This window comes from Marmota monax, unplaced genomic scaffold (assembly GCF_021218885.2).
Source record: "Marmota monax isolate L192 unplaced genomic scaffold, Marmota_monax_Labrador192_F-V1.1 WCK01_AAM20220418_F8-fsc00215, whole genome shotgun sequence".
NCBI classification, from domain to species: domain Eukaryota; kingdom Metazoa; phylum Chordata; class Mammalia; order Rodentia; family Sciuridae; genus Marmota; species Marmota monax.
In genome coordinates this window covers 92,835-114,872 of record NW_026695214.1, presented here as the reverse complement: position 1 = coordinate 114,872, position 22,038 = coordinate 92,835, and the positions used below count along the sequence as shown (strand labels likewise).

The window sequence follows — 22,038 nt, the reverse complement described above, 5'->3', positions numbered from 1 at the left end:
GCAAAGCAATAAACCATTTTCCTTTTACTCAAAACCATGTCCTTGTTATTGGATTGGCATCAGGAACAAGGATGGAGCGTTTGGCAACAAGAAGCTGTCTCAAAAAATAAAAGTACTCTATAGCTCTGGGTTCAATCCCCAGCACCACAAACAAAACCAAAATAGCACAAACAAAAAATACCAAACAAAAACACCCCAAACCAAAAACATCTGGAATAGTATTTGACTAAATACTTGGGGACCACCTTGGCCTAGTCAAATTGACATATACAATTTCCTTTCTAGGTATAAGCCCAGAGAGATGTCAGCAAGGGTATCCTGTCTGTGTAAGGCTGTACGTCACAGTATCACAGGGAGCACAGGTGGAGAGCGGCTGCCTGGAGTCTTCACTGGGCAATGAGTCCACCAGGAAGGCCTGTGATGGACCTCCCTGTTAGGTAGCAGGGGGTAGTCTAAGCCATGGCCATTCAGAGGTTTCCATGCATCAATCCTGCTAGAGGATTGAAAGGATGAGGAAAAGGAGGCAGTAGGGACAGTATGGGCAATTAAGGAAAGAAAATGGCATATAAAGTATAGGTGGGGGACTGGGGCTGTGGCTCAGTGGTGAGTGCCCTAAACAACTAAAAATATTAAAGAAAAATAAAGGTCCACTGACAACTAAAAAAATATATTTTTTTAAAAAAAGTACAAGCTGGCCATGGTGGTGCATGCCTGTAATCCCTGCAGCTCAGGAGGCTGAGGCAGGAGGATCATGAGTTCAAAGTTAGCCTCAGCAAAAGTGAGGCACTAAGTGATTCAGTGAGATCCTGTCTCTAAATAAAATACAAAATAAGGCTGGGGATGTGATTCAGTGGCTGAGTATAGCTCAGAGGTTCAATCCCCAGTATGAAAACAACACCAACACCAAAAACAAAACAAAATGGAAAAAAAAAAGAGGTGGGGGAACAGCAATAACAGCAATGAATTTTTTAAAAATGAAAAGAAAAAAATATTCATAGGGGAATCTCTAGAATAGGTAAATCCATAGAGATAGAAAGTTGAATAGTGAGTGTCAGTGACTGAGAGGAGAGGCTGTGAGTTTCCTAGGGTTCCCAAACAAAATACTACAAACTGCGTTTTTAAAAACAACAAAAATTTATTCTCTCAGAGTTCCACAGGCCAGAAATCTGAATGATAGTTTTTGGTAGTGTTGGTTTCTTTGGGAATTTATGGGGGGAGACTGTGTCCCATGCCTGTCTGATGGTTTCTGAATACTCTTGGCCAACATTTCTTTGCCTCCAGACACATAATTCCAATCTCTGTCTATTCCCCTTTTCAGTACTGGATACTGGAGAGTGAACCCAGGGGTGCTCTACCACTGAGCCACATCCCCAGCCCTTTACTGTTATTGCTGTCTTTGTACTGAGGATTGAACCCATGGGGGTTTGATTGAGCTACATCCCCAGTCCTTTTAATTTTGACCCAGGCTTTCACTAAATTGCTGAGGCTAGCCATGAACTTGCCACCCTCCTGTCTCATTCTCCCAAGTAGCCAGGATTACATGCCCAGGATTCTGCTTCTATCTTTTTACAAGTGTTTTCCCTGTGTACACATATCTTCTTCTAAAGGCACCAGTCATATTAGATTAAGATTTACTCTATTCCAATTGGATTCAGTGGCACATGCTGGTAACCCAAGAGACTTGGGAGGCTGAGGTAAGAGGATCACAAATTCAAAGCCAGCCTCTGCAACACAGTGAGACCCTATCTCTAAATAAAATATAAAAAGGGCTGGGGCTGGGCTGGGGATGTGGTTCAGTGCTTAAGTGCCCCTGGGTTCAATTCCAGGTACAAAAAAAAAAAAAATTAGCCTACTTCAGTATGACCGCATCGTTACTTTATTAAATCTGCTAAGGCCCTATTTCTAAATAACTTCATATTCACAGGTACTTCAAAATATCTTTTTGGGGACACAAATAAGCACAAGATAGGGGCATAGTGAGTTGAATATGTACCCCGCAAGAAGATACACCTGTAATATAAACTTTAGAAAGGGTCTCTGCAGATAAAATGCAACATACCAAGATGAGATCATTTTGGTTTATCCAGCTAGGCCTGAAATCCAATGATGAGTGTTCCTGTAAACGACAGAGACACATTCAGTGATGCAGCCACAAGACCTCCTTAGCATGGGTTTGGGGTGATGCCTAAGGGTAGAAGGGAGGACCAGACACAGGTGTGGAGTTTAGGGAAGGAGGAGAGGTGAGGTGGCTATCTGTGGCCAGGTTTCCAACTGGGGTGGTGGGCAGTCATCAGCTGGTTTGGATGCAGTCTGAGCAGCCCCTGCACATTGTTTTCCCCCCTCGAAGCCCTGTCTGCAAGGCCAGATTACTCCTGGTGGACCAAGGAGTGAGTCTTTTCAGAGGGTGAGCAGGGAGTACAGAGGGCAAGGGCTGGGTTCCCTGGGGAAAGGGCCAAGGCACACGCCTGACCTGTCCTATCCCTCTGGGCCTCTGGCTGCCCAGCTTTTCTCAGAGAAGACCTGAGTAAAGGTCTTGCCCTGGCCCTGTTTGGCCAGTCCCTGGTCTACTCCTGGGACTGCCTGCTCTCCCTTCCTCCAGTGCTGTCCTAGCACTTTCCAAAGCTTCATTTTCCTCCTCTGGATGATGCAGAGACAGCAGCCTGGTGCCGGGTGGTGAGGGGATGTTCCAAGGCCTGCTATTGACACTGCCTGTCACCAGCTTGTGTAGGTGCCTCACACTGGGGACCTAGGAGATGGGAATGGGGGGCTCTGCCAGGGTTCAGAGGAAGGCCTGTAAAGGGACAGCCAACATAGGGTGCCGGGGATCCAACCTCTCTCTAGGACCTGCTGGATGTACAGTCACCTCTCTGGGCAATCCCTACAGACCCCTCACTTCACTGCTTTTCACTTTACCAGTTGCTTATCCTAGTCGGCCTCCGAATCTTTGCCTTTGTTTTTGCCTGAACTGTTCTCCCTGTGCAGATGTTTGGGGGCAGCTCCAGGGCTAGCCACTACCATCTTCCACTTTTTTTTTGGCTACAGGATCTCTCTGGGTTGCTCAGGCTGGCCTGGAACTTTGGATGCTCCTGCCTCAGCCGCCCAAGTGGCTGGAGGACGCTCGTGCGCCCCTCTGCGACTGTCCAAGTCGCCAGCCAGGGTCCAGGCCGGGTCGTGGCGGCGGGGCAGCACTGGGGAGGGCACTGAGCGGCCCAGCAGAGCCAGAACAAAGGCAGGGGCGGGGACAAGCCCGCGGTCCCCAGCTTCGCCGCGATAAAGGCCACGTTGGCCTGGCGGCCAGCCCCGGAGACCTTGTCTCCAGCGCTCTGCAGAAAGCCGCAGACCATGGCGTTTCTTCCTGCCGAGTTCCTGCAGGGTCCCCTTTCCTCGGGTCCCGCTGCTCCCCAGATAGCTTTAGTCACAAGCTCGCGCCTTGACCCGGAATCTTCCCCGCCAGATCCTGCTCCCCTCTGTGGGACTGCTCTCCTCCAGACCCTTTTTTCTCTCAAGAAAATAATCTCGACACAGAACCTGCTTCTCTACATTATTTTTTTGGTACTGGGGAATGTACCCAGGGGCGCTTAACACCTGAGTCACATCCCCAGCCCTTTTTGCATTTTATTTAGAAATAGGGTCTCAATGAGTTGCTTAGGGCCTCCCTAAATTGCTGAGGCTGGCTTTTAACTCAGGATCCTCCGGCCTCAGCCTCCAGAGCCGCTGGGATTACAGGCAGGAACCACCGCACCCGGCCCTCCCACATGGGAAAAAAAGACATAGGGCAGGCTAAAACACAAGGAGTCTTTGGGGTTTGGGCAGAACTTTACGAACTGGCCTGCTTCCCACTTAGTGGATTTCCATGTTTCCAAAATTCAACAATACTGAGGTTACAATTGCCTCCACCTCGAGGCAGAACCCAGCCAAACGCCCCTCCACCTGCGCCACACCCACTGCACGTTGGGCCCGCCCCCTCTCCAGAAGCCGTGGGGACGTAGCGGCAGACGTCTCAACCCCAACCGAAGGGCGGGGACTGAGTGGAGGTATGCAATGCCCAAGCTCGAGAACGCAGCCTACCACGGCGCGTTCGATGGGGACGTGGAGCTAGGCAGAAATCACGCTCCGTGAACAGTGCAGACGCCCTGCTCGCGATTTCAGCTGCGGCGGTGACGTCAAAGAAACCACGCCCCCTTCCAGGTCGTGCCGAAGTGGGGTTGGCCGTGGTGGGCCGACCCCGCGCGGGCGCGTGCGTACTCGCGGGCTTGGCCCCGGCGCCCGGCTTGAGCCCCGCCCCCGGGCGTTCGGCGCTCACCGCGCGTGCGCGTCGGCGTCGGCGCCAGTTATTTCTGTCCCGCCCCCAAGCCGCGGCTCTTTCTGCGAGCGGGCGCGCGGTCAGGCGGCTGTACGCGGAGCTTGTGGCGCGTGTCTCGGCGGTAGCTGAGGAGGAGGCTTGGGTGGCGCCGTTGCGAGGTGATCAGGCAGCAGCCGGCCCTGCCTCAGCAGCGCCCTGCACGCGGCCAGCGGCAACCCCAAGAGACGCGTGGCGGCGCTCGGCCTCGCGGCGTCGGCGGCGGCCCAGCCGTTGGCGGCGAGTGGGTCTGCGCCTGCGCGGCGGGCCCCGCGCCCCTCCTCCCCCCTGGGCGCCCCCGGCGGCGTGTGAATGGCGGCCTCGGCGGCGGCGGCGGCCTCAGCGGCCGCGGCCTCCGCTGCCTCGGGCAGTCCTGGCCCCGGCGAAGGCTCGGCGGGCGGCGAGAAGCGCTCCTCCGCCTCTTCGGCCGCGGCCGCGGCCTCGGCCTCTGCGTCCTCGCCTGCGGGGGGCGGTGGCGAAGCTCTGGAGCTGCTGGAGCACTGCGGCGTGTGCCGGGAGCGCCTGCGGCCGGAGAGGGAGCCGCGACTGCTCCCCTGCCTGCACTCGGCCTGTAGTGCCTGCCTCGGGCCCGCAGCGCCTGCCGCTCCCAATAGCTCGGGGGATGGCGGCGCAGCGGGCGACGGCGCCGGTGAGTACCGGGTGGCGGGGCGCCCCTCCCCCTCCCCGCAACCCCTGATCCGGACGCGCCGCCGAGACCCCGGACTGCGCCTGTGCGAGCGTACAGGGGCCGCGACCGGGTTTGGCCTGAGCGGGTGGTGGGCCTTGGTGGTAACAGTGGGGCCTGAGATGGGCGTCTGAATGAAGTTGGAGGAAATCTGGCTCGGGGAGTGGAGGGTCGCTTCCGCTGGAGAATGGGGGTTCAGCCTAGGTGCAAGGGAGCGTCGTTCTCAAATCCCTGCCCCTCTGCCTTTCACAGTGGTGGACTGTCCGGTGTGCAAGCAACAATGCTTCTCCAAAGACATCGTGGAGAATTACTTCATGCGGGATAGTGGCAGCAAGGCTTCCTCCGATGCCCAAGATGCGAACCAGGTGCGTTCTGCTTTAGAGGAACCTAGTACCAGCTCCAGTTGTTACTTTCTAGGTACTATCACAGCCCTGGTGGGTTGCCTAGCTTGAGGAACAGACCCACCATATTCTCGCGATGTATTTCCTGGGAGGTAAACCCGGATCTGTCAGGTTGTCCTGCTTTTTGTGATCCTGTCTTTTCCCTGACAGTGCTGCACTAGCTGTGAGGATAATGCTCCAGCCACCAGCTATTGTGTGGAGTGCTCTGAGCCACTATGTGAGACATGTGTGGAGGCTCACCAGCGGGTGAAGTACACTAAGGACCACACTGTGCGCTCTACTGGTATGTGGTGGGGTTGTAGCTGGAGCTGCCCTGTGTATGTCTTTAGTTGCTTATAGTGTTGGTTTTCATCTGGAGGTGGGTTCTAGGGTGGTACCTTCCAAAAAGCCTGAGGGCAGAACTCAAAAATAGTTCTGCCTAGGCTCTGGTTTGCAATCTCTCTGCGGGCCTAGGTGGAAGGAAAAAAAAGGCCATGGGGTAGGGGAGGCATAGGGTCCCTCAGCTACAGGGGTACTAAGGATTCAAGAAGGTCCTCTTGGAAGCACCCTGTCAGAGAGGGCCCAGGTTGGTGAAGGGCTGAACATATGCAGTTACATAAAAAACAAGATATGAGGTGCTTACTGGGTTTTGGGATCCCTGGCACTTGGCTTTAGACTTGCACTGGGGAAAGTGGGGTTTCTGGACCATCATTGATGGTGAGTACTAGAATATGTCAGCTGTTGAGGCTGACGTATCCTACCTAAAGCTTAGTTATGTATTTGTAGGTTTTTCTGAGTATGTGGGTTTGGGTTGGAAAGGGGTTTGTGTGATAGTGGAGTTTGAGAGCTGTGGGTCCTGAGAAGCTGAACTGGGAGGAATGGGCAGGGATCTGCAGAGGTCCCAGCTTTCAGGTTCTTGGCCAGTGTTGAAGGAGGTGGGCTGCATAGAAGCGATGATCTCTGTTACGTGCTACATAATTCAGGCCTGATTGATCTCTGTTACGTGCTACATAATTCAGGCCTGATCAGTATAGTTAGGGCTTGATTAGTGTTGAGCAGGAAAGAGACTGATGTGCCTGATTTTCTAATGGGGAGACTGGTGTGGGAGTTATTGGCTTGTTGGTTTTTAGTGTTATTACTCTTAACACCAGGACCCTGCCCCAGAGAGTGAACCTGTAACATTCTGAGAGTCCCATTGTAACATTTTATCTCCTACTTTGAGAAGTCTCAGCTGGGTATCCTAAGGGTCTTTCATTTGTAAGGAATTCTTTTTGTTAGGGAAGAGGGAAGACAACAATGAAGAGGAGAAAGGTAGCCAATTGGAAGATGGTTTGTAGGTGGGCAGAACACTGAACAATCACCCGGATAAGTTTCAAGTAGAGAGAGTAGTGAATTCTCTATTGATAAGCTGTCTTTCTTTTTTTTTTTTTTTGTTAATTTGTGGTACTGAGAATGAACCCAGTGCCCCACACATGCCAGGCAAGTGCGCTACCCCTGAACCCCAGCCACTTATTTGTTTGCAAATAAATACTTAAAAAAATAAATATTTAATTTTGAGTTGTAGGTGGACACTATACCTTTATTTACGTGGTGCTGAGGATCGAATCTAGTGCCCTATGCATGCCAGGCATGAGCTCTACCTCTGAGTCACAATCTCAGCCTTTATTTTTAATACATATATATTTTATATTTATTTTAATGTGCTGAGAATTGAACCCAGTGACTCACAAACCAGGCAAGCACTCTACCACTGAGCCACAACCCCAGCCCTGACAGGCTGTCATCATTAATCTTTTATTGTCACTCATGGAAGCTAATAGAAATGGAGTTTTTTCTTGAGCAAGCTGGGGGAGATTGTTTGGGGAGCAAGGAGCAGCCACTGCCATGTGCCATCTAGGCTTTCTCAATAGAATAGTCAGGAAATATCCCAAGCCCTGTCTACTGGCCCAGTTAGAATTGGCCAAGAGTAGGGTCCAGCCTCATGGTTCTTAACTTCTCAGGGCCGGCCAAGTCTCGGGATGGTGAACGTACTGTGTATTGCAATGTGCATAAGCATGAACCCCTTGTGCTGTTCTGTGAGAGCTGTGATACCCTCACCTGCCGGGACTGCCAGCTCAACGCCCACAAGGATCACCAGTGAGTCCCAGAGCACAGCGGGTGGGTGGATGCCACTTCTTCTTGGGCTCAGCATTCAGGTAAACCTTTTTTGCTCTCAGGTACCAGTTTCTGGAGGATGCAGTGAGGAACCAGCGCAAGCTCCTGGCCTCATTGGTGAAGCGCCTTGGGGACAAACATGCCACATTGCAGAAGAGCACCAAGGAGGTTCGCAGCTCGTAAGTGTGGATGTGAGAGGTGTGGGGAACCCTGGGTAAGACACTTCCCAGCTTGACCTACCTTGTCCTCTAGGATCCGCCAGGTATCTGATGTGCAGAAGCGTGTGCAGGTGGATGTCAAGATGGCCATCCTGCAGATCATGAAGGAGCTTAACAAGCGTGGCCGAGTGCTGGTCAATGATGCCCAGGTAAACCTTGTGCAGGTGGAGGAGTACCTGGGTACCCACTGCTTTCCTGGCTGACCTTGTTCCCTTTTACCCACAGAAAGTGACTGAAGGGCAGCAGGAGCGTCTGGAGAGGCAGCACTGGACCATGACCAAGATCCAGAAGCATCAGGAGCATATCCTGCGCTTTGCCTCTTGGGCTTTGGAAAGTGACAACAACACAGCTCTGCTGCTTTCTAAGAAGCTGGTGTGTGGTGGTGGGCTACGGTTGGGTGGACCTCTGCACTCTGGGGTTCTATTTGTTGTCCAGTGTTAATGTCCCACTTACTTGTCCCACCAGATCTATTTTCAGTTGCACCGAGCCCTCAAGATGATTGTGGATCCCGTGGAGCCACACGGTGAGATGAAGTTTCAGTGGGACCTCAACGCCTGGACCAAGAGTGCCGAGGCATTTGGTGGGTTCCAGTTTTTGCCCTTGTTCTACTTTGGTGCCACCCTAGAGACTGTACCTACTTAGCTTTTTCTTTTCTTCAGGCAAGATTGTGGCTGAGCGTCCTGGTAGCAATTCCACGGGCCCTGGGCCCATGGCTCCTCCAAGAGCTCCAGGGCCTCTGAGCAAGCAAGGCTCTGGTAGCGGCCAGGTGAGCAGGGGAGAGGACCCAGGGAGAGGCAGGGCATAGGGTCGAATTGAGACTGAGGTTCTCTTGCTCTGCTCTGTTTGCAGCCAATGGAGGTACAGGAAGGTTATGGCTTTGGGTCAGGTGAGTGCGTCTTTCTGGGGGCAGGGTGAGAGGACATGATAATGCCCTGTGCCTACCCCACTTTGTCATCTTCATATTTGTGTTCTCAATAGATGATCCCTATTCAAGTGCAGAACCACATGTATCAGGCATGAAGCGGTGAGTGGCCGTCCTTAGTGGGGTGGGGTGAGGGATAGGGACAAGTGGATGCTTAAGCCAAGGTCTACTTATAGAGCCCGCTCAGGTGAGGGTGAGGTGAGCGGCCTCATGCGGAAGGTGCCACGGGTGAGCCTCGAACGCCTGGACCTGGACCTTACAGCTGATAGCCAGCCACCCGTCTTCAAGGTCTTTCCAGGCAGCACCACTGAGGACTACAACCTCATAGTTATTGAACGTGGTGCTGCTGCAGCGGCTGCTGGTCAGCCAGGGAGCATGCCTCCGGGAGCCCCTGGTGCACCGCCCCTGCCTGGCATGGCTATTGTTAAGGTGAGCTTGTCCCAAGGGACCATTGGAAGGTGGCATTTGGTCACCGGGGTCTGGCTGGCTTCTCTCTTGAACACCTTTCACTGCCTTGTAGGAGGAAGAGACGGAGGCTGCTATTGGAGCCCCTCCTGCTGCCACTGAGGGCCCTGAGACCAAGCCTGTGCTGATGGCTCTGGCTGAGGGCTCTGGCACTGAAGGTCCCCGCTTGGCCTCACCTAGTGGCAGCACCAGCTCAGGCCTAGAGGTGGTGGCTCCAGAGGGTACTTCAGCCCCAGCTGGTGGCCCAGGTACCCTGGATGACAGTGCCACCATTTGCCGTGTATGCCAGAAGCCAGGTGACTTGGTCATGTGCAACCAGTGCGAGTTTTGCTTCCATCTGGACTGCCACCTGCCTGCCTTGCAGGATGTGCCAGGGTGTGTATGAGGCTGGGTGGGGTCTGGGTAAGGCATGATAACTGGGCAGGTTCCTGTGCATTCCCTCCTTTTTTTCACCCCAGGGAGGAGTGGAGTTGCTCCCTCTGCCATGTGCTCCCTGACCTGAAGGAGGAGGATGGCAGCCTTAGCCTGGATGGTGGCGACAACACTGGCGTGGTTGCTAAGCTCTCACCAGCCAACCAGAGGGTAAGGGCTGAGCTGCTGAGATATGGTTGGCATAGTGGGTTTGATCTATGTTCTGTATTATAGCTCTGACATCTATTGTAGAAATGTGAGCGTGTTCTCCTGGCACTATTCTGCCATGAACCCTGCCGCCCCCTGCACCAGCTGGCTACCGATTCTACTTTCTCTCTGGTATGTTGATTCCTAGGGTCTAAGAGTAGAGGTGGAGTATGCTGGATTCCCACTGTCAAAGGTCAGAAGTGTATGTTGTCTCTTGCCTGTAGGAGCAACCTGGTGGCACCCTGGACCTGACCTTGATTCGTGCTCGCCTCCAGGAGAAATTGTCACCCCCTTACAGCTCCCCCCAAGAGTTTGCCCAGGATGTGGGCCGCATGTTCAAGCAGTTCAACAAGTTGACAGAGGTGAGCCTGGTAGAATGAGGGCATGGGTGTGGGGGAAGCGGGAGGAGGAAGCCAGGGACTACCCACCCATTGTGCACCCTTGCCTGTCCCAGGACAAGGCGGATGTGCAGTCCATCATCGGCCTGCAGCGCTTCTTCGAGACGCGCATGAATGAGGCCTTCGGTGACACCAAGTTTTCTGCTGTGCTGGTGGAGCCCCCGCCGCTGAGCCTGCCCAGTGCTGGCCTAAGTTCCCAGGAGCTGTCTGGAGGCCCTGGTGATGGCCCCTGAAGCTGGGGCCCTTATGGCCTGGCCAGCCCAGCTCTGATCTGTCCTGTTACCCCATCCCTATCCCAACCCTGGTGGCCTAACTCCTACTCCTTGGTGGCCCCATCCCCAGTCCCTCACAAAAATGGTTTTTACTTCTATGGATTTAATAAAAACTTCACCAGTTCCTCAGGCCTTGGCTGGTTGGGGGCTATAGTCCTGGGGCTTGGTTTCTGCCTGCGTATACTCCTTACTTCCATCAAGCACTTGGCTCCCAGGGGCCCTTTTTTTCAGAGGGCCTGAATTGGGTGTGGCGAAGAACATCCCTCAGGCTTTTCTTGGCATTGGAGGAAGAGGTCATATGTACAGGGTGGTGGATATACACTAGTGTCTGATAAGGGCTGCAGGCCCCGGGGCAGCTTACTAATGAGTGCTTTTGAGCTTATAGCCATTGTCAAATTGGGGTTCCATAGCCAACCTGGTGTGTTGAGATTTCCAGTCTGTCCCAGTTTTTTCTTTTAGCCTCTTGACACTAGTTAGTCTGTCCTATGACTCTCAAGCTACTCTTTGGGTGCATTCCAGTGGAGCCCACTGTGTAGTTGGCTAGGACTGTCTTTAAGTTCTCATCAAGCCACTTCCAGGTCAAACCTTGTTGGGTGTTAAACTGTTTAGGGAGTTTGCCATTGGGTCAGAGATAGCAGGGCCCCCAAATCTCTGAGTATGCCAGGTCAGCTGCTTGTCCAACCTAGTGCCAAACCCCAACCAGTATGGAATTTGGGTCCCAAGGACATAAGGCCTAACCCCATGTGAGGCTACTCACACAGGTTTGGGATTAAGTGTCCAATTTTATTACAGAGGGCATGGTAAAGACCCTGGGTGTCTGTTCCGGACATCCCCCTTGGCAGTGGGGTCATCAGTCTCTTCTTAGGTTCTTGAGTCTCTCTTCCAGATCTGCGTCTGCATCAGCCAGGGCTGAAGCTGTGGCCTCTGCCTTCTTCCCACCAGCAGCCACGCTCAGTGAGCCTCCAGTCGAGGGGAGATCTGAAAAGGGGAAAAGTTAGGGTTAGAGTAGGGAGAATGGCCAAGGGCTGTGGGTGGGAAATCTTGAGAGTTTGCAGCACTCACTTGACAGTTCATCTGTCAGGCTTAGTCCCAGCTCATCCAGGACCTGGGACACAACAGCATCACTAGGGAAGAGGAGGAACTTGTTCAGAACTATGCACAGGTTGAGGATCAGGAAAACATCCCCACCTTAACCACCCAGTTCCCCACACCTCTCCTCTTCATCCTCCTCGTCCCCCATGGCATCATCAATGGCATCATTCATCATCTCCTCCTTCATGTCCATGATCTCTGCCTGCCGCTCAAATTCCATCATGATCTTCTGGATCTGGGGCAATTTCAGCTGGAAGTAGGTAGGGTGACTTGGGTCAGTAGGGTCAGTGGGGGTAGGGTGGGGTGGAAAGAGAAATTGGGAAAGAAATACCTGTCTGTTCATGGTGCCCATGGCCTTGGTGACACCCTTCATGGCTTGTGCCATTGAGTTGTTGGACTTCAGTGTCTGTATCTTGAGGGACACAGCCTGGATATTGGCGCGCATCAACACAAACTTGCGTACATAGCGCCTGGTACGCACCAAGTCTTTTGCCATGATGCGCACAGCATCCTGCGGAATAGGGAAGTATCAAAGATGAGGTCATGAAATTATGTTTTAATATTGGGGTCGCCAAAGATCTTTATCTGGCTAATAGAAGGGTCATTTTTTTAAAAAAAGATTTTAATTTATCATTGTGAGATTTTCTTTTTTTTAGAGAATTTTTAATATTTATTTTTTAGTTTTCGGCGGACAACATCTTTGTATGTGGTGCTGAGGATAGAACCTGGGCTGCATGCATGGCAGGCGAGTGCGCTACCGCTTGAGCCACTTCCCCGGCCCCGAAGGGTCACTTTTTTAACCAGGGATTTAAACCTGGGGGCCTTTGTCACTGAGGTACATCCCTAGCCCTCTTTAATTTTTTTTTTTTTGGAAGCTTTTTTTTTTTTCTTAAAGCAGGGGGTAGATTGAACTGGGATTGAACTGGGAGGGGGGCACTCGGGTATGGAGCCACATCTCTAGTCCTTTTTTGCATTTTATTTAGAGATAGGGTCTGAATTGCGTAGTGCTCACTTTTGCTGAGGCTGGCTTTGAACTCATGATCCACTTGCCTCAGCCTCTTGAGCTGCTGGGGATTATAGGCATGCACTACCATGCCCAGCTTACCCTTTTATCATGTAAGGTCTTCCTGATCCCTAGATGTTGGAAGGCAGGCCCAGACTTCCTTTAATTCACTCTACACAAAGAATCTGCCTCATTGCGGGGGATGGAGCCCTCACAGAGTGCTTGCCTCTGTGAGGGGCAAAAATAACCTGCATAGCCAATTGTAGTGGTGCACAACTGTAATCCCAGCACTAAGGAGGCTGAGGCAGTAGGATTGCAAGTTTGAGGCCAACTGCAGCAATTCAACAAGACCCTGTCTCAAAGGACTGGGGATGTAGTAGCTCAGTGATCAAAGTGACCCTGGGTTTAATTCCCAGTGCACAACAAAACATCAAAAACTCTTTTGCCTCTTTCACTTAAAGCCTACAGCGAAGGCTGTGTCCTGAAATATACCAAGCCAAACACAGTGGTGCACATCTGTAATCCCATTGACTTGGAAGGTCAAGGCTGAAAGATCCCAAGTTTTGAGGCTAGCCTCAGCAAGTTAGCAAGAACCGGTCTCAAAACACCTCTAAGTTTGATTCCCAAGTACTACAAAACTAAGACTAAACATCTTCCTGGCGCTTTACAGCTGCTCAGAAAGTCACCCCTTAAAGGCTCTGCTCCCTTCTTAGTGCTCTCCCTACTAGTTGACTTCCTTTCTTTTGGCCAAACATTACTCTTGTGCTCCAACCCTTCATAGAGCTAATTCTGAGCAGTCTGGCCCCCAGTTTGCTAAGGCTCTCCAATGTCTGCTGGATGCACTCCCTTGCCAGATCTGAAGATTGTTCACACTTTGGCTGACAGCACTTCCATAGATAAGACTTCCAGATCCCCAAACTAAGGGAGCCCTCTTCATCCTTTACTCAGCATTCCTCAAAGGACTTGTTTTCTGGTGTCCTGTCTCGTCCACTGTCATCACAACAGTATCTGGTTGAGAGCTGGCACTTTGCCCCTGATCATTGGCACTTACCATCTGGCCCTGCTTGGCCATCTTTTTGATATCCGCAATGATTTTCTTCTCCTGGGTCTCTAGTTTCTGCCTCTCCCGGTCCAGCTCCCGCATGGCGCGGTTCAGGGCCCGCTGGTTCTGCCGCAGTAGCTCCTCTGGTGTCTTCCGGCGCCCAAACAACAGGTCCATGGTGGCTGGAGCCCGCTGGCAGGCCTGGGACAGATGTGAGGGGCAGCTATAGGGTGTTGTGCCCAGAAGGAGGGCAAGAGGCAGAACAGGCTCACATAGGGAGACTGGAGTGAGGACAGGAGGTGTGAACAAAGCCTCAGAGATACGAGCTTTAGAATGCCCCTCAGGGACAGTCAAAAAAGAAATTCTCCATTATGCCAGCCCAAGCCCCTTCACCTTTCCCAGCAATTTCAGGGTGTGGAAGTTTGGGCTCCCCTTTCAGACCCAGGGGTGTGGCCCTGGGGTTTTCCACGGACTGAGACTGGAAATGGGTGAATGGGTATGCCGGGATAAGACAGACCCTGAGCACAAAAAGAGGGCAGGATGGGTGAAAGCCCCGAACAAGGTGGATCTGGGGGCTCTGAGGGTGGACAATGGCACCAGGATTGGGGTCCCCGACTGCTGAGGAAACTCCGGAGGGCAGTCGGAGGCACTGGCACCCTGTACACAGAGGGCTGGGTCTGGAACGTCGGGGGCCCCGTCGCAACGAGGGCAAGGCGGTGTGTGTGTGGGGGGCCCAGATGATGAGGACTGGGTCCCAGGGAGGAGCCTGACCCTGGATACCTAAGCCTAGAGAAACCTTGGTACACCGCCACCCACCCGGGACCTGAGGCCCAGCAGGAGCCACTCACCGGAGCAGGCACAGGGAGTTGCTTCCGCTTCCGGGTCACGCGCCACTTGCTTAGATCCCTGGCGTACCCACTAACGAAGGCCTCTCGGTTCTGTCGTCTCCGCCGCCGCCGTTTCCGGATTAAACGACTTGACGTCACAGGCCCCACCCACACCCGGAATGCTGGGAAGTAGCTGGCGCGCACGCGCACTAAGATAGGCCTGCGCCCAAGCGCCTGCGCACCAGTTCCCGTGTCTTTGCCAAAGGTCCGAGGGCGTTCCCTGGGTCGGAGTCCCGCCCTAGTGAACCGAGCTAGGGCGCGGGTCGCGTCCGCAGCCGAGAAGTGCATCTCTGGGTGCCTTCAGTCTAGACATTCTGGAGGGCCCCCGTGCCACCGTCTAGGGCACAGTTCATCCGTGCAACCCTGACTTCTGCCTGAGGCCTCGGACAGCGCCAAACAGGAGCCCCCTCCGTGTCCCGCACATGGCAAAAAGGGGCAAAGCTGGAGATGCTACGCGCTGACAGGTGCCAGGAAGCCACAGATTAGAGGCCTGCCCTCCTCACCCCAGAGCAAGCGTCATCCCACCCAACCCAAGGCCATCCCAGGTACCAGCCAGTCTTTGTAGGGTGACCAAATGCCACCCCACCTGCGACCATCCACTTTCCACTGCCCTCACCCCCTTCAGACCCCTGAAGGACCTTACCTGACCCTCCCATCCCACAGAAGGAAGAGGCAGAGGCCATGCAGTAACATTCCCCTTTAATAGCCTGGTGGGACCTCCGGTGGTGGAGAGGTGGGTTGCCTGGGCCCAGTTACCCAGGCCCCTTGCCCACCCACCCCACAGCCCAGAGTGGGGGGCTGGACAGCACCCAGCGGGGGGCTAGACAAGCCAATTCATTTCCCATCGCTGAGCAGGTCGGGGGGGGGAGACAGCGCCGACCATAATCACGTGATGGTTAAAAAAAAAAATAACTAGGGGCAGGTAGCAGAGAGGGGAGGCAAGGCCAAGGCAGAGGATTCCCCCCACCGGTTGCCCCCACCCCCCCACCCCGTGGCTCCCCAATAAATATTTGCAGGGAATGCCTGGGCTGGTGGCCCTGGCGGGGGCAGGTATATGCCAACCCTATTTCAGGCAGCGCTCGAAATAGGTGGAGCCGATGTAGCCACCTCTCATGGAGCGCTGCACATTCTGTTCAAACAGCCGCCGGTTGTTCTGCAGGACTTCCGCAGCCTCCTTGTTCAGTGGGTCTTCAGGGTTGGGCTCCTGTGACCAGTACAAGTGGGGGTCAACAGGCCAGAGAGGAAGAAAGCCAACCTCCCCAAGTCCCAAATGCCCACTCCTACTCACCAAGAAGAGATACTGCAGGCCATAAATTATGGAGTTTATCGTAAGGACTGGCTTCCAGTCCTCTCTGTGGGCAGAGAGCATCAGGGTCAGGCTGGTGAGTGGGAGGCCACTACAGGCTCTGGTGGTACTGAATAGGTCAGGGTCAGGGCATGCAGGAGTGAGGATTTGAGAAACTACGGAGGCAGGGAGCAGGACAGGCCATGGAAAAAAGTCGGGTTGGGCCATTAGGAGGATGACTTGGAGATAACGGGACAGAGGGATGCAGGCCATAAGGGGGAGAGAAGGGATGGAGAGTGATGCAGTTAGCTATAAGGGGGACTGGCAGGTAGGGCTGGGGAAGGAAGTGGAGGGCCAGTGCCCTTACCTGAGGATGTTGAGGCAGACGTTGCCCTCGAGGTCAATATTGGGGTGATAAACCATTGTCTCACACTTCACCTTGGGGGGATCATGTGGGTAACCCTGGCCCACCTGGCTCCAGGAAAAGAAAAAGGAGGTGAGTAGGTGCCTGACAGGGCCTCAGATGCTGCCTCCTCAGTCCATGGAGCTACCTCTGCCCATTTGGGACTCACCTTAAAACTGAACACAAACTTCCCACTCTTGTAGAAGCCCTGGGAGGGAAGAGAGAAGGTGGTAGGGCCCCATCCTGCAGAGCCAAAGTATCCCTTCTCTTGCTCTGTTCTTGGGAGTCTGGCCAGTACAAGTTGGGCCACACTTACCTCATCAGGACAGATAACCAGCTTGAAGTTGAGGAGGTCGTCCGGGTCTGAGAAGCTGATGTCACAGGTTTTGGGCAGGTTCAGCTCGTTTATGTCTGCATTTGGGCAGCAGAGAAAGAGGCCAGAGAGGGAGGAAGAGGCTCATGAGAGAAAGGAGGGAGCTCTGCACAGGTGTCAGAAAGTCCTGATGGATTCATCACAGACTCTATGGACTCTGTCTTGCGCTATGTTTCCACACCTCACCTCTAACCCATTCTGTATTCTCTGCTTTCTCTGTTCCAGTCTCTAGGTGGGCTCTTCTGGATACACAGCACACGGAAAACATGCATCTTTAATTGTCCCACCACCTGGGCCAAGGTGAACACTAATTCTACTAAATTCACAGCCCTAAATACCCCCAAACTCAGTTCCCCAAGTGACTCCACTCTCATGTGGCCCCCATTCTAAAAGTCCTGGCATCTAACAGCCTCTGAACATCCTAACCCCAGGCTCCCCAGTCATGACTTCCACTCTTCACAGTGTTTATTCATCCATCCAAACTCAACGACCTTGACTCACCATACCCTAAATCGTCCCCTCTGTATCAAAACACTCCTCCTCCTCATCTCAAACCCAGGTTCCCGTCTGACCCTCACACTTTCAAGTGCTCACCTTCCCACTCCTTGTGACTCTTGAGATTCCCAGCATGATAGCCTAAATTTCCCCTCTTCAGCCTCTGACACCCACTATCCCTTCCAGCTCCACAAACTCCAAACTGCTGTCTAACCCCCAAACCCATGAGTCTGGGGCCCTTTTCTGACTCAGATTCCCAGCGATTCCAGCTTCATATACTAAACTGTCTCTTACTCATTTCCCCAGTTCTCGGTGCTCGCTATCCCTCTGGACCTTCACCCCAAAGCCAAGTTCTGGTCTGACCTCCAGACTCTCGAGCCCCCGCACCCCCACCTTATACTCAGATTCAAGGGCCCTAATACCAGACGTCAGGCCTTCAGAATACCCCAAGCCCCCGCTACCGGGTCTCTTATGTGACCCTCCCTAGTGGCCGCCTTACCCTAACCCCGCTTTCGGCATTACAGTCCTCAAGTTCTGACCTCCGACACGCCACATCCGCGGCCCACCATCCCTGACCCTCGGTGACCACATTTCCCCATTCCTGACTCCCTCATTGCCCTCCCCTGGGCCCTGTCCTCCGACCCCCTCCCCCCCGGCCCCAACCCCCATCCCCCGACCAATACCCTTCTGGATTCGCAGCTGCGCCGCAGACGCCTTCTTGCTGCTGCCCTTGGTGCCGCCGGCCGACTCCTCCTCCTTCTTCTGCTGCTTCAGCGAGAACAGCTTGATCATCCTGCCGCCGCCGCCGCCGCCGCCGCTGCGGGGCCCGGGACCCCGGCCACCCGGCCCCCCGCTGCCGTCCGCGCCTCTTCCGCTCCTTGGACCCGCTGCCGCGGCCTCCTCCGCTGCTGCCGCCGCCCGCCCGGCCTGCCGCGCTGCTCCGCGCCCACCGCGCGGCCCGCCTCGGCTCCCGTAGTCCGGCTCTGGCCTGGCCCAGCGCCTCGGTCTCGCTCGGCGGCGTTCGGGCAGATTCGGCTATTCTCGGGCCCGATCGGCCCCGCCCCACCTTCTCCCGGCCGCTCCCTCCTCCCCCTCGCCCGCTCAGGTCTTCCGAGGCCCAGCTAAGGCTGCAGCTGCCGGGCTTCCTGGTCCCCGCGGGTCAGAGCTCACTCGCTCCCTCTGCAAAGGGTTGAGGCTCGGGGTGGAACGAGAAAGCGGCAGCCACGGTGGTGGTAGCCGTGTACCGGTGGAGGCTCGGCTTCCGCGGTAGCAGAGGCTTTGGCGCAGAGATTGGCAACGGCCTCTGGCGCCTCACGGCTTCGGATGTTTCCGCCGCCTGCCCGCTTCGGCTCTTCTTGCCGGGCCTGCGCTGTGCGCCTGCGCAGCTCCGCAGCCCTCGTTGCTCAGCGATGGGGTTTGGGGTTCGGGCTTTTCCGGCTGGGCTCGGGTATTTCCGTTTGTGCAGGTGACGATTAAGCGGTCCCGGGCTCACTTCCGGGGACCCTCGCCGGGCGGTACAGGAAGTGATGCTTGTAGCCAACTTTGAGTGGGGCAGGTGCTTTCCCCTGGCTCTTCGTGAGTTCATTTAATGTTGCATTCAAGTGGAGCGCAATTGTGGTGGGTCAGATTAGATCCTTGCCCCCAAAAGGTCACAGACAAAGGTAGAACATGGGCGAGGACAGGATTGTTGCTCAGAGGTTGCAGGGTCGAGCCCCCTCAGTGTCCTAAGGCAAATCCAAAGGTCTCCTCATGGAAATTCGATTGAGGTAAATTAACAGAAAATTCGTATTGTTCGGAGGCTGAAGCAGGAGGATCTCTTGAGCCCAGGAGTTACGGGCGACAAAGCAACACCCTGTCTCTTAAAGATAAACATTGTGCCACAAAGTGGTGGTTACTGTGTAGGTTTACAGGCCAGAGTGGCCCTTGGGGGATGGGGCACTCTTCGCTCGCCGGGACCCGCCAAAGGGCACCGCCTCCTTGGTACCTCCCCACCGCTTTCGGGGTTCCGCAGGCGTGGTTATCTCTGACCCAATCACAGCTCAGCCCGCCAGGAGGGCGGGAGGAAACGGTGCGCCCAGTCAGGGACTTCCGGCCGTCACCAAGGAAACCGGGGGCGGCGCCGCGTGGGGGATGTCAGGCTAGTGTACTTCTTGGCCCTCTGCCAAAGGGCAGCAGCACTAGCCTGCCGGACTGGCCCGCAGCCCTCACCTCGGCGGATTCGCTCCTCCAGCCTACTAGTTGACCCGGTCATAAAACCCCGGCATCCTCTTTTGCCTTTCCCTTGAGAGCTGAGTCTTGGAAAGGATTTGGGGGGCAAGGATGGACTCTCAGACAGCTTGGGTGTGGTGCCAGCAGGACTTCCATTGTCCATCTCAGTTTCCTCAGGCTTCTCGTGGCTAGTTCTGGGACGCACAAGGCCCCTCCAGACTCTCCCTATCCTTTTCCCACGCCTCCCCTCTTCCTCCCCTATCCTTCCCCCCCCCCCCCCTTCTCTCCTGCTCTTCTTTCATACTCACCATTCTTAGCCACACCGCTCTGTGGCTGATTGTTTTCATAGAGATCATTTCCTCAAGAGAGTTGATGACTGTTTAAGTACAGTCTCTGGGTGGTTCTTACTGGCCAGCCTGGTTCATGTGTCCATCCTCCAGTTAGTTGCTGAAGCCCATCTACTGATGATCCACCTAGGAAGGGGGTATCTGTCCCCCAGAGAGTTGATGCTGAATTAGCCAAAGCTGGACTTGTATGGTCTGTGACCTCACATGTCACCATCCAGTGAAGGACCATCAGTCATGCAACAACATGGGAAGAATTGGGTCCTGGAGTGCAGACTAGGGAGAAGGGGATGGTTGAACTGAAGTCAGGAGCTGGGCTGTGTGTGCAACTGTGGGTGTTTACTGTAGCTTCTGGGAGGTTGGAAGACAGGTTTGTTTTGGAGAAGAAGGGGCAGGAGTAGGCAGGGAAGGGAGGCTGTAGGTTGCTAGGTCAGAGATGAAGCTATAATCAGCAACGCTGAGAAGTGTAGAAGGAGGTGTATAGAAGAGCTGGGGTGAGAATAACTGCATGAATCAGCATTGAGAGGAGAGTGCTGGGCTTGGGAGTGAGCAGTATGGCCAGCCACTGGCTCAGGGACAGGCAGGCCAGGCATTTTATCGCTGTTCCTGCTTGCTAGGGCTTTCTGGACTTCTTTGCCAGATTTCTTTTATGGCTATGACTGTGTGGGGCTGAGCTGTTCTGTTCAGGCCCTTGTCCCTGCTGACCGTATGGTAACACTTGCCTGCTGAGGGTCCAGTGACCACTCTTCTGATTTGGATTCTGCCCAGTGTCTGGGGGTCAGAGGGGATAGTGAATGTCATCATAGGGATGGATGACCCCTCTTGTGTCACAGGAGTGACCTCTGGCTCAGGTTGGCTTATATGCTTATAGGCCAGGGCCCCAGTTTTGAAGGTTGAAATGACTTCAAGTGGAAGGGAAAGGTACAGCTATGCCCCTGTAAAAGCTTGGACACACAGGCCCAAGTTGCTGTTCCTGGAAATGCTAGGTAAAGGCCAGGCTGACTCATGCCCTGACTGGGACTTAGGGCTCAAACTGGATCATGCTGCACCAGAACCCCCCCCCCTTTTTTTTTAGAGAGAATTTTTCAATATTTATTTTTTAGTTCTCGGTGGACACAACATCTTTATTTTTATGTGGTGCTGAGGATCGAACCCAGAGTCCAGTGCATGTCAGGCGAGCCACATCCCCAGCCCAAGAACCCTTTTTTAAAAAAACATTTATTTGTTAATTGTAGGTGGATCCAATACCTTTATTTTATTATGTGATGCTGAGGATTGAACTCAGTGCCTCACGCATGCTAGGCAAGCACTCTTCCTGAGCCACAACCCTACCCCCTGCACCTGAATCCTTTAATCCGTGTTACCTGAACCCAAGGCACCCACCAGTGGGGTTAGGGAGGAGGGGCTCTGTCAAGGGCTTGGTCAATATGTGGAAGCGGAAGATGGCTAGGTTAACAGAGCCAGTGGCACAGTGTCCTGGAAACATCAGGCCTGAAGTCTGCAGGGTTCTGAATGTGCACCTGCACATGCAAGCTGCTGTCAGCTACATTTTCTGTTACTTGTCACTGAATGCATTGTTTTATTTTTCTTCCCCTCCCTCCTTTTCTTTCTTTGGGTTGAATCCAAGGCTTTGTGCATGCTAGTAAGTGGTCTACCACTGGGCTACATCCCCAATCCCCACTGAGTGCATTCCTGATGGGGGCTTCTCAGTGCTGGGGAGTCTTGTCAGGCTGTGCACAGGGCCAGAGTGGGAGGAACTACTCCTGTGGCTGGAATGATGGGAACATTATGACCAGAGGATGGAGGAACTGGACCTGGGCCTGTAGTCTGTGCTTTCCAAACTAGTTGGAGTCCCTTCTATAGAATCCTTCCCTAAGTACTATGGTTGTAAACACATGGGAATAGGGAAGTCTTGAAATATGTGAATTTCAGGGTAAAACTTTCCAGCTTTCAAACTTAGGAAAGGGCTTCCCAAGTATAAAGGAGTCTCACAAATGTGTCTTCAGGCAGTATGTGGCCTGCCAGTGGCCAGTTTTGCTGCATCTGATGATCTTGGGTGTACAGGTATCAGGCATCACAATCCAGGCTCAGTACCACCCACCAACACGGGAGGGATCCTGGTGGGCTCAAGTGGGATGAATCTTGGGCTTATAGCTGTCAGAAGTGCTGGGACTCTACTATAAGGGAGTCTGAGAAGCCCCACAAGGACGGTCTCTCCTTGAGCTTGACTAGCTTTTGCAATAATCACTAATCACTTCATACCAATTAGCATCTCTGTTAAAATATCTGCTGGGACTCTTTCTGGACTAGACCCTGATTGATGGTCAGGCACTGTGTGGCAGATACAGAGAACATTTTCTCCTCTGTGGGTCTGGAAGACTAAGAACTTCTGCCCGTGACCACTCTGCCCGACCTGCTGGGTGTTTCTTCTGTGTAGCCAGAGGCATATAAAAGG

At 53.8% G+C, this 22,038-nt stretch overlaps 3 protein-coding genes across 4 annotated transcripts; 1 reads left to right on the top strand and 2 right to left on the bottom strand.

Annotated features, from left to right (window-relative positions):
• The first annotated feature begins 4,636 nt into the window (after positions 1-4,636).
• On the top strand, positions 4,637-10,575 carry Trim28 (tripartite motif containing 28). Its single transcript, XM_046431155.1, has 17 exons — positions 4,637-4,988; positions 5,277-5,389; positions 5,576-5,708; positions 7,405-7,540; positions 7,621-7,737; positions 7,811-7,925; positions 8,002-8,148; positions 8,242-8,356; positions 8,436-8,542; positions 8,626-8,662; positions 8,755-8,800; positions 8,875-9,127; positions 9,219-9,538; positions 9,622-9,745; positions 9,827-9,913; positions 10,006-10,143; positions 10,236-10,575. Exons 1-17 carry the CDS (start codon positions 4,652-4,654, stop codon positions 10,410-10,412), a joined length of 2,502 nt encoding a protein of 833 aa, XP_046287111.1. The 5' UTR covers positions 4,637-4,651; the 3' UTR covers positions 10,413-10,575.
• Positions 10,576-11,213: 638 nt separating this feature from the next.
• Positions 11,214-14,592, bottom strand: Chmp2a (charged multivesicular body protein 2A). Of its 2 annotated transcripts, none has more exons than XM_046431156.2 (6): positions 14,437-14,592; positions 13,598-13,789; positions 11,875-12,054; positions 11,663-11,793; positions 11,514-11,575; positions 11,214-11,429 (listed from the first exon to the last, which is right to left on the bottom strand). In XM_046431156.2, the coding sequence occupies exons 2-6, from the start codon at positions 13,763-13,765 to the stop codon at positions 11,302-11,304; spliced, it is 669 nt and encodes a 222-aa protein (XP_046287112.1). In that variant the 5' UTR covers positions 13,766-13,789; positions 14,437-14,592; the 3' UTR covers positions 11,214-11,301. The 2 variants fall into 2 exon arrangements, with proteins under 2 accessions (XP_046287112.1, XP_058430647.1); XM_058574664.1 differs by lacking the exon at positions 14,437-14,592 and adding an exon at positions 14,405-14,427.
• Positions 14,593-15,157: 565 nt separating this feature from the next.
• On the bottom strand, positions 15,158-18,413 carry Ube2m (ubiquitin conjugating enzyme E2 M). Its single transcript, XM_046431157.2, has 6 exons — positions 17,715-18,413; positions 16,480-16,574; positions 16,333-16,371; positions 16,128-16,231; positions 15,764-15,827; positions 15,158-15,679 (listed from the first exon to the last, which is right to left on the bottom strand). Exons 1-6 carry the CDS (start codon positions 17,821-17,823, stop codon positions 15,539-15,541), a joined length of 552 nt encoding a protein of 183 aa, XP_046287113.1. The 5' UTR covers positions 17,824-18,413; the 3' UTR covers positions 15,158-15,538.
• Positions 18,414-22,038: the final 3,625 nt, after the last annotated feature.